Below are 11756 nucleotides of genomic sequence, written 5' to 3' on the forward strand. Positions count from 1 at the left end.
TCGTCCACTTTGACAACACGAGCACGCACGCTTTCCGGGCTTCGCGTTTTGTTCGGAGCAGAGTTGAAAACAATGGAGCTTTCATTCCCCACTCTATTAGGGCGGAACTGGACCTTTTTTTTTTCCAAGTCCGAGATCCTGCAGAATTGGGCGCCAGTCGCATATGGCCTGGTGGCCGGTTCCGGGATCCTAAGATAGGCCCCAAGGTCTCGATGAACTTTGCCCTGACTGCCACCATTTGGGACAAATTTGCGGCCGATATAGTTAAGTCATGCGATGAGCGGGAACAGGTGCTTAGCAACCATGCAAGAGACAAGGGAGCAACAGCTGCGCCTTATGACTTAGGAATTTCCGTGCGACAATACAAACTTTGCATTGTTAAGCCAATGCCCAAAAAATTATCTTTCATAGCTATCTTTATCTTCTTCTATCACAACCATCAGAATGAATACCCCGAATTCTCAAAACGGACGTGCAGAGAACGGTGTAAACGGTCAAGAAGGGCCCCTTGTCTTTAGGGAACCTGCGTTTGCCCTTAAGTCCAACGAAGAGTTGGCAGAATCCCTGCTGCTCGGTTGGATACTTCTTCTATATCGAGGTAGCAACTCGAGCGAAGACGCCAGTTTCTCATGCGAATATGGATCACGAGGAGACGATGCCCCAAAAGAGGGCGTCTCGGGACTTATAACAGATGTGATTTTGGAAGAAGTAGAACAAGTATCCTTGCTCCTCGAGAGAGTGCGGAATATACTACGGAGATGTCGAATATCCAATACGGACCCCGGAAAATGGAAAATCTTCTCTGCCGTATTATCCAATTCCGCTGCGTTAACAGAAGATTCAAGGAGAGAAGTGCCTAACGTATGCAATTTTCTGAGAACCCTTTATATGGAGCTCGGGCTGATTTATTAGGAACCGTTTTGCATTGAAGCCCAAATCTCAAGGGAAGAGCTCTCCATAAACAAAATACAAACTCCCGCTCTTAAATCCCCCTCCATGGTCAACATCTCCGTGCAGGCGTTCGTGGAAATTTTAGATTCGATTTTGTCCGACACCAACCAAACGATTGCACAGGCGATCCGAGTTACGAACAACGAACTCGATAAGATCTGGGAATGGAATGAGACAGTTCCTCCTACGATCGATACTTGCATCCACGACATCTTCATTGAAAATGCATCTCGACATCCTGAACGCCCAGCCGTCGTTTCTTGGGATGGTGGGCTATCCTATCGTGAAGTTGACGAATTCTCAACTCAACTCGCTATGCAACTGATCGACAGCAATGTCAAGATTGGCGAACCGATTATGCTCTGTTTCGAAAAGTGTATGTGGACGGTTGTTGCTGTACTCGCGGTGATGAAATCAGGTGGCACCTTGGTGCTTACTGACCCAAGTCAACCGGAGGCGCGCCTGCAAACTATAGCGACAGAAGTAAACGTACGACTGATTTTGACGTCAGAGACGCAAGCAAAACTAGGAGCCAGGATATCTTCGACAGCCTCCATAGTAAGTGTTGGGCCTAGCATTTTCCAGAGTCGCACCCAAGAAGTCTCCAAATCCACCTTGCCGAAAGTCCCTGGATCGTCAGCGCTGTACATAATCTTCACGTCAGGAAGTACAGGCAAACCCAAGGGTGTGGTCATCTCCCACACAAATTACACCAGTGGTGCAATACCTCGAGCAGCAGCAGTCGGCTATAACGCCACCTCTCGGGTTCTTGACTTCCCTTCGTATGCATTTGACGTTAGTATCGACTGCATGCTTTGCACCCTGGCGAATGGCGGTTGCATCTGTGTTCCATCAGAAGACCAACGAGTCAATGACCTTGGCGGCGCTATAAGAGACATGAACGTAAACATGGCGCACATGACTCCGTCAGTGGCCCGTGTCTTAGACTCGGACATTCTAGAGTCATTGGATGTTCTTGGTCTCGGGGGGGAAGCTGTGTCAGCTAGAGATGCTGCGGTATTTGGTCATAAAACCAAGGTCATCATTGCATACGGGCCTTCCGAATGCACTGTAGGCTGCACTATCAACAATGATGTTGGTACGGACCGAACGTATACTACTATCGGCAAGGGAGTTGGATGTGCCACATGGATAGTGGACCCGGCCGATCATGACCGTTTGACGCCTGTCGGAGCAGTGGGAGAGCTTTTAGTCGAAGGCCCAATCGTTGGAAAAGGCTATCTTAACAATCTCGCCAATACGTCTACAGTATTCATAGAAAACCCTCCGTGGCTTGTTTCCGGAAATGGTAACGTGCCAGGGAGGCAGGGAAGGCTTTATAAAACAGGCGACCTAGTTAAATATGACCCAGATGGGTCTGGGTCAATTTTTTTCGTGGGGCGAGCAGATCAGCAGGTGAAGCTGAGAGGTCAGCGAGTGGAGCTAGGGGAAATCGAATATCACTTGCGAACGAAATTACCCCCGGGCACAATGTCCGCTGTCGAAGTTATCACACCCGGAGGGAACAAAGAGAGCGCCACTTTGGTAGCTTTCATCGCAGAGCAGAATACAGAAAGCGCTGAGAGTATAGACAGTCAGGCTGTCTCGTTTTCTCCTGGACTATTGCAGGTTCTAGCTGATATTCAAAGTGAACTCGGTGTCGTGCTCCCACGATACATGATTCCGGCGGCGTATATCCCCTTGAAAGAAATACCGCTACTGGTTTCATGCAAGACAGATCGGAAGCAGTTGAGAGCTATCGGGGCGGCTATGTCACGCAGAGACCTTGCAAAGCTCAAAATAACTGCCGTCGAAAAGCACGAAGTCCGGACGGATATGGAACGCCGGCTGCATGGCCTGTGGACCCAAGTACTTGGGGACGGAACTGAAATAAACACCAACGACAACTTTTTCGATGCAGGAGGTGATTCTCTCAAAGCCATGAAGCTCGTCGCGGCGGCCCGACAACAAAAGCTAAAGCTCACGGTAGCCGAAATTTTTGGGCATCCAACACTCCAAGATATGGCTTTGGTGGTAAAACAAATCGACACAGATATACACATCGATATCCCCCCATTCTCCCTTCTGCCGAGCACATGGGCAGGACTGGATCCCCGCACGGACGTAGGAAATCTCTGCAGTATTGAAGCTTCGGCTATTGAAGACATATATCCATGTACGCCTCTGCAAGAAGGGCTTATGGCCCTTTCTGCAAAGATTAGCGAGGCATATGTTGCCCAGAGGGTTGTTGAACTTTCGGACTGGGACACTGCCGTCAAACTCAAAGCCGCGTTTGACACTACTATCGCCGATTGTCCAATTTTGCGTACTCGAATCGTCCAAGTTCCACGCCATGGCCTGATGCAGGTAATAATCAAGGAAAATATCACATGGCACTCGAGCAACAGTCTGGAACAGTATCTTCAAGAAGATCGTGAAACCCCGATGGGGTTAGGCACAGCTCTGTCCCGTTTTGCGCTCATTGAGGATCAAACGACGTGTAAAGTACACATCGTACTCACGATCCATCACGCACTATACGATGGATGGTCAATGCCATTAGTTGTTGAACGTGTCAATGGAGCATATAACGGTATAAAAATGGAAAGGCCCACTCCTTTTAGGTCTTTCATTAAGTACCTCAATGACATGGATCGCGCCGCTTCTGAGAGCTACTGGACGGAACAGTTACAGGGAGCAAGTAGCTTGCAGTTTCCAGTTCTTCCCGAGCCAGGATACCAGCCTCAAGCCGAATCTTTGCTAGAGCATTATATCCCGCTCACAAAAAGATCAGCATCGAGTACAAGTATTGCAACGGCGATTCGAGGCGCATGGGCCCTCCTAGCATCTGAATACACTATGACTGATGACGTAGTCTTCGGTGAAACTTTGACCGGGCGAAACGCTCCAATAGAAGGGATCGAGCAGATCGAGGGGCCTATGATCACCACAGTGCCTATACGCATTCACGTTGACAAAATGAAGAGCGTGTCAGACTACCTAAAGGAGATCCACAACGAAGGCATATCGCGCATCCCTCATGAGCATCTAGGCCTGCAGCATATTCGACGACTAAACTCAGACGCCCGTGAGGCTTGTGAGTTAAGGACCGGTCTGGTTATACACCCAACAACGGAGGCGGATGACATTAATGGTCATGAAGCAAATCCTGCGGATGGATTTGTTCCCGCCGGAGACATCGAAGCCGCGAGCGAAGCCTTAAAATTTAACTCATACTCTTTGATGTTAGTATGCTCACTTGACCCGCGAGGAATTTTAGTTATGGCAAGTTTCGATTCGAAAACGGTTGATGTGCCTCAGATGAATAGGGTTTTAAGACAATTAGGCCATATAGTCCAGCAATTTTGTGAACAGCCAAACAGCAAAGTTGCAGATGCGTTATCTTCGGCAGAAGAAGACGCTCTCGAGTCGCTGCGTCTCAGCAGGCTAGGGCCTAGCAGCTTGGATGAAAAGATAAACACAATGCCCGGGCACGAACTTTCAGGTGCCGTCGCAACATGGATCGTCAATCCTGCAATTCCAGACCATGTGCTCCCGGTCGGTGCCGCGGGTGAACTATTAGTCGAGGGCCCGTTCGAATCATCCCTGCCAGCTGTTGATACTCCCCTGTGGCTCATCGGAAAAGATACCAATAATGGTAGCTCCAAAAGACAAATTTATACGACCAACAAACTTGCGAAATATCGAAGTGATGGGACTATAATATTCCTTAGCCGTGTTAACTCTCAGAAGCCAGTCGACAAGGTGAAGCGAACCCCAGTTGCGCGAAGGCATTCTGGGGGGATGACAGCGAAGGAGCAAAAGCTTGTGCATCTCTGGGGCCGCGTGCTCGGGATGGATGAAAGCGAGATTGATATCAAGGATAGCTTTTTCGAATTAGGCGGGGATTCTATCGGCGCGATGAAATTAGTTTCGGAGGCAAGAATGGAAGGCTTCAAACTCACCGTCGCCGAAGTGTTCAAACACAAATACCTCAACGAGTTGGCCGAGGTGCTTGTAGAATTCCAGCCCCCAAAAGCGCCAACCGTTAATGGCAACACGGAATTCTCATTGCTTGATACTCGAGACGTCAAAGCGTTTGTTTCCGAGGAAATTCGGCCCAGCCTTGCGGACCAGTCCTGGAAAATATTGGACGTCTTGCCGGCCCGTCCCCTCCAAACGATTGCAGTGAAAGGAACTGTCCAATTGCCCCGGTATTCCGCGCGGTACGAACTTTTCTACTTCAATAATCATGTTGATGAGGCCCGTCTGTTCGAGAGTTGTCAGGAATTAGTGACAAGAAATGAGATTCTCCGAACGGTCTTTACGAAAGTTGATGGGCGGTATTACGGGATAGTTCTGGAGCAGGTGCGAGTCCCGATAGAAGTGCACGAGATCGAGAGAGATATTGAAACCTATGCCCACAATCTCTGCCATCTCGATGTTGAGACAACCATGCCACTAGGCTCTTCATTTGTGAAATTCCTATTCGTGAGGTGCACCGATGGTCGAGGTTGCTTAATTCTGCGGATTTCGCATGCACAATACGACGAGATATGCCTCCCTGTACTTCTTCGGCAGTTGTCTGCTCTGTACGAGCGCAAAGTTGTGCCCAAGGCGCTTCCGTTTTCCTCATATGTACAGCACGTTGTCAAGGAAAACATCCTACAAAGCATCCAATACTGGAGAGAGTTATTAAAGGGGTCTTCACTAACAGTGCTGCGCCCTGAAACACCGCTGGAATCCAAGATCCCAGCCGCCGTCTATAAGACGTTTGACATATCAGCTCGGCCTAAGGATATCACAGTGGCCACCATTCCCACGGCTGCCTGGGCGCTCTGCCTGGCCAAACGCCTCTCCCTTCGAGATGTAACATTTGGGGAGGTCGTCAGTGGGCGTAACATTGATTTTCCAAATAGCGATATAGTGATGGGTCCGTGCTGGCAGTATATTCCCGTGAGGGTCAAATTCGAGGACAAGTGGACTGGACGAGACTTGCTTGACTTTGTACAACATCAACATATCGCGAGTACCCGGTTTGAAGGTATTGGGTTGACGGAAATTGTCGAGAAATGTACGGTCTGGCCTGAGACTGTGGACTGGTTCGACTCTGTGGTACATCAGGACGTTGAGCATGTTGAGAGCTTGGGATTTTTGTCTGCAACGAGCCGGATGGAAACCATATACCCTCATGCGGAGCCATTGCGAGAGTGGAAGATTCAGGCTTTCTTGAAAGATAACAAGCTGAGTATTGAGATTGTGACTTTTGAGTCTTGGTTGGAGTGTGCGAGGTCATTGTTAGACGACATCGAGAAGGTCATGGGACTATTGCTAGAGGAGCCGCTCTCGCGTCTTTTCAACAACTAATTTCCCCTTTATAGATAGAAATAATTATCGTTTGTATCAATTTTTCATAAGACATTCCAATTGAATTGAAGTTGACTCTTTGATCGAGAAAGCGTGTAGAGAAATTTCATCATTCGTTTGGTGGCTGCATTTGTGACGGGATGACGTCCTATTTCGGCTGTTCTCATAGGCTGGCTGAGCTGCCAACTCACCAACCCGCGACAGCCGGACGTTCATCGATCTTCTCACCATTCACCTCAGACCTGGCATTCAGTGAGAGGCCTACAGAGACAGGTAACTGGTTTGTTTCCAGCGGTTTTCCCCAGCAGCCGAAATGGGAGCTCGAACAAGTGATCAGAGCTGCAGCACCCCATCACAGTCCTGTTTTATGGGCTGACCGATTACAGGCATCACTGGCCATTGGATGGGTCTTTTGGGTTATTGGGACCGCGAGACGAAGGAAACAGTATCTTGTTCTTGTCCAGTTAAGCTCTCATTGTCAGCAAACTGATCTCCCACAGACACTGTGATGGAATCCACCCTTTTAACTTTCATTCTCCCCTCCTTGGCCGAAAACTGAGGATGGAGTTATGAAAAAGCAAATTATCAAGCCCGCGGAGGCAAAAGTCGTCTACGCATCTGGATCGTCCTCGCAAAGAGAAATGCCTCACAGATCTCAAGCGAGGCAGGGAATCCTAGTGTAGTAATATCAGTCCAAGAACATTATTTTGTTCATTATTTTGTCTGTGCTTATTGTGCACTCTTCAATGATAACTACATAATGAACCTGTCAGGGTGGAAAATACAATCGATGCTGAGTGACAGAGTACAAAAAGAGCTGAAACCTTGTTGACAATCCTGTCATTAAGCACACATTATCCGATTTCGATAATAGTTCTGAAGAAATAGCCGACAGCCTAACTCCTTCAAGCCGCAAATCGTCACTCAATTGCTCATAAAATGATTGCAAGTTAGTGCCATGACTTCCGAGCCTTTCCAGCCGTGTCTCCATCTTGTGAAGAAAGAGAGCAATGGCAAAGTTCCGACTTCGCACAATATTTTCCCATTGAACAGGCAGATCACCAAAATGTTTTCCAAAATAGTGTTAGTAAGGAGGGGGTGAAATGCTTCAGCTCAAAACAAGATCCCTGCACACACACCATGAATATCCAAGCGCGTGCATAATCTCAGATTTGATTCCTGAAAAGTGAGATGAGCCAGATGTCTCTGGGATTTGAAACAGCCCTCTCTAAGCGACTCCCTGGCAACCTCCGTACCCCGAGTGTCTCGCGAGAGGTTAGTCGTCCATGGGCATGAATTGAGCGAATGTTGCGCAGTCGCATCTTTTCTTTTTCCCAGCCTTGCAGATGTCAATTTTCCAGGGAATCTCCGTGACTGAAAATGCTCTCCCCCAGGCCCCAGCAGTCAGCAAAGTTTGTCTACTCCAGATTTCGGCTGTTGTGGAAACCTGGGGACCATCGTTCGCTGGTCAGCTTCCCGTCGTTCGGCCAAAACTGCGCTAACTAACGAATGAGGATGCCCCATCAGCGTTGGTGCCCCCACGGAGAAGATTTTGGGACTTTTCTAGCTGCAGCAATTGGTCGTACTATCTCTATGAGATTACGGTGAAACTTCATTCGCTCGTTGAAAGTCTTATCCAAGCGAATCAGGAATTCGATCACGAGACGATATCCTATCACTGAGACGGAAATACTTCTTTGTCCACCGTTTCTTTAGGGAGATCGACGTTGGTTAGCTTGGGTTACTTTGAGTAGAAACCGCCGACTCATCGAGTAACCAGCGCCCAAATGCGGGTGTGCCGAGACACGAGGCCTTGCGGCATGTCATCCTGGCAGCAAACCTTCGATGCGCCTCTTCTGGATGCCTTCGAGTGCGGAGGTGATGCGCTTTCATCATTGAGCATTGATCGTCCTTCCTCTTTCACTATGGTCGCGTCCTAATTAAGTTAGCGAGCCCATCGAAGTGGCCCGACGTGACCGCTGTGGCCTTCGTTTCCATTCGGTATAACCCTGGTTAACCTCACCCCTAATCATGCAACTGGTGCTAGTTGGAGGTCTGGGCATTTGACCTTTGAAATGGACTAAAATCTATCGAGACCGCCGCACTTGTGATGATGCACTTTTTCCTTCCCCCTACTCAACAGCAGCTATGCATGGCAAAGGCTTCAGACATGTCCTTTCATAGCGTATAACTTCTGCTGCTTGGGATAACTAACGAAGAAACTTCTTCATTAGTCCCATAACTTGCATTTTCTTGCCGGAAACCCGGGCCCTCTCTGTTATGTATCCAGAGGGCAGATAATCTCACATCAATCGAGGAACCTTATTTGAACATTCAACTAGCTATCCTTTACCACCTCTTGCTAAATTCTGCCCTGTTCTAATAACCAAACTTCTTTTGGGCTATCGAACTCCAAATCACGGCCGATGTTCACCTTTGCACCATGACATATCTGCAGAGAGTGAAGGACTGGATCTCTTACGACGCGTTTCCGCTCGCACTTAGGCAACGTCGAAAGGGATCCGAAAAGATAGGATTGGCGCCTTCAGGAGAGGATGATTCCCATGTAGAGGCGAATCGTAAATTGCATTTATATCATCGTGTCCATCGATGGGATCCAAACCTTGAAGACGAATACCTCGATGAAGTGAAAGATGCGGCGAATAGCTACGATGGAAGTCCTACGAACAAGCGGATGGTCCGACGTGTTCTAGAAAACTCGCCATATCCAGAGGTTTGTCCTTCCACTTTTCCCGACCTGATATATGGAGACGGTTCGCCAACGCGATTTTGATATTGATCCAGGTTCGGGCCGCCGTGCGAAACACTGACGAAGATCTCCCCGTGGATACTATCCGCGCATGGACAATTGGTCTCTTTCTTACAACAGTTGGAGCTGGGCTCAATTCTCTATTTTCGCTCCGCGCGCCTTCTATCGTAGTCAGCTCCATGGTGGCACTGCTTCTCGCCCATCCACTCGGCTTAGGATGGACGAAAGTGATGCCGAATAAAAAGATTAAGATTTTTGGATCCGAATGGGATCTTAATCCTGGGCCGTTCAATCTTAAAGAACACGCTTTGATTGTAATCATGGCGAATGCATCGATCGGAAATGGGGTCGCGTACTTCACTGACACGGTTCAAGTACAAATCGCATTCTACAATGCGGATTTTGGTATGAAATATTTTTCTCTGAATTCACTTCGTTGGCTAACCCTAGTGTGAATCCATTCAGGCTGGTTATGGAATATATGTCTTGCAATCAGCACCCAGATGGTTGGATTCGGCATTGCGGGTCTCCTTCGCCGCATTCTCGTCGAACCAGGTAGGTTGAATACCTTGAAATCCATTTCGCCAGTCCGTCCAACAGTATCGTACCCTATTTATTCTGGCTTGACGAATACATTTTTATAGGCATTGAGTATAGCTAACTTACAGCCTCAGGATCTATGATATGGCCGCAAACCCTTGTCACCACATCCTTTCTTTATACTCTACATGACGATACTCCGCCGAATCCAGCTACAACAAACGGCTGGCAAATTTCCCGATACCGATATTTCCTGTATATCTTTACAGGCGCTTTCGTGTGGTACTGGTTTCCCGGGTTTATTGCACCGTTTTTAAGTGTATTTGCCTTTGCCACATGGATCAAACCGAACGATCCCCTTGTAAATCAGCTATTTGGAGGCTGGACTGGAATTTCACTCTTTCCTATTACTTTTGACTGGAGTCAAATTGCAGGTAAGTCAAAAAAGAAAAAAAGAGAAAAGAGAAAAGAAAAGAAAAGAACGAAAGGAAAAAATAAGAAAATTGAGTGGGTTGCTGAATCGAATCTGACTCGCAATGCAGGATACGTTGGAAGTCCACTGATTCCACCATGGCACGCAATCGGGAATACGTTGATTGGAACAACTGTCACCTACCTCATCGTCGCTCCCATCATCCACTACACCAACTATTGGTATGGGCGGCATATACCCATACATGACTCTAGCATATATGATAACAGGGGCCACCTCTATAATGTTTCCATGGTTTTATCCGCGAATAACACTTTTGACGTGCAAAAATACAAGGTGAGCCATTCTTTCATTGCGAGATCTCGTCTATCTAACTGGCTTTTCAGGAATATTCGCCAATTTTCCTCCCAACAACAATGGCTCTTACATACGGGCTGCACTTTGCTGCGATTGCCGCGTTGATCGTGCACACAGCTCTTTTCCATGGACAGCAAATCTGGATCAGGGCTAGGGATGCCCGTGGAGATTTGGATGATGTTCATACTCGAATGATGCGGAAATACGAACAGGTTCCAACCTGGTGGTACCTGGCGCTTCTCGGCGGCTGTCTCGCTCTGTGCTTCATAACTTGCCTCGCTTGGCCTACACACTTACCCTGGTGGGCCCTTATGATTGCTCTCCTGATTGCAATCATTTGGACGGTACCCATTGGCATCGTGCAAGGCTCAACTAACATTCAAATCGGATTAAACGTCTTTACGGAGTATATCATCGGATACATGCTCCCCGGCCGGCCGCTTGGGATGATGCTTTTTAAAACCTATGGATACATCACCATGGCACAGGCCCTCTCCTTTATTCAGGATTTAAAGATCGGACATTATCTCAAAATCAGGCCTCGCTCACTCTTCTGGGCACAGGTTATTGCAACTTTTTGGTCCTGCTTTGTCCAACTCGCCGTTATAATTTGGGGTTTGGGTAACATTGAGGGTGTTTGCGAACGAGACCAGCCTAACCGGTTCATATGCCCTGGCGGCAGAGTGTTCTTTGCGTCATCGGTCTTGTGGGGTTTAATTGGACCAGCACGAATATTCTCTGGCGAGGCAATGTATGCTGGTCTCCAGTATTTCTGGGTAGCGGGTGCACTTGCTCCTATATTTTTCTACATCCTTGCCCGAATGTTCCCGCGATCCAAAGTAAGATTCGTCAACACGCCCATTTTATTTGGCGGCACTCTCATGCTCCCACCGGCCACGCCTTTAAACTATGTGAGTACTGAACTTAATGTGCTGGTTTTCATGTAACCGTCGCTAACCGAGCCTGAAATAGCTTGCATGGGGTATTGTTGGCTTCGGATTTCAGAAATACATCCGCTATCGGTTCACAGGATGGTGGATGCGATTCAATTATATCACGTCCGCTGCGCTTGATACCGGTCTGGCAATCTGTACCATTGTCATTATAACGACCCTTCAGTTGCCAAACATCAGCTTTCCGAGCTGGTGGGGGAACACAGCTGCACTGAAGACAATGGATCAAATGGGGACAGCAATCATCGACCCAGTGCCACCAGGCGAGACTTTTGGCCCACGGTCTTGGTAGTCCCCAAAGAGCTTATTCCTTTGCATTGAAGGGCGTTGTGGAGCCATGTCCGCCACACGAGCAGGCGCGTTATTAGTGTAATGACCTCTTCCG

At 48.1% G+C, this 11756-nt stretch overlaps 2 protein-coding genes across 2 annotated transcripts; both read left to right on the forward strand.

Annotated features, from left to right (window-relative positions):
- Positions 1-382: 382 nt before the first annotated feature.
- CIMG_01429 (amino acid adenylation domain-containing protein) lies at positions 383-6409 on the forward strand. The gene is made up of 2 exons (XM_001247657.2): positions 383-861; positions 913-6409. Exons 1-2 carry the CDS (start codon positions 445-447, stop codon positions 6316-6318), a joined length of 5823 nt encoding a protein of 1940 aa, XP_001247658.2. The 5' UTR covers positions 383-444; the 3' UTR covers positions 6319-6409.
- Positions 6410-8276: 1867 nt separating this feature from the next.
- Positions 8277-11663, forward strand: CIMG_01428 (OPT family small oligopeptide transporter; the record flags this gene model as incomplete). Its single annotated transcript, XM_001247656.2, has 7 exons — positions 8277-9052; positions 9124-9493; positions 9554-9643; positions 9763-10062; positions 10171-10397; positions 10448-11329; positions 11391-11663. Exons 1-7 carry the CDS (start codon positions 8762-8764, stop codon positions 11661-11663), a joined length of 2433 nt encoding a protein of 810 aa, XP_001247657.2. The 5' UTR covers positions 8277-8761.
- Between the last annotated feature and the right edge of the window lie 93 nt (positions 11664-11756).

The sequence above is a fragment of the Coccidioides immitis genome (genome assembly GCF_000149335.2).
Source record: "Coccidioides immitis RS genomic scaffold supercont3.1, whole genome shotgun sequence".
NCBI classification, from domain to species: Eukaryota; Fungi; Ascomycota; class Eurotiomycetes; order Onygenales; family Onygenaceae; genus Coccidioides; species Coccidioides immitis.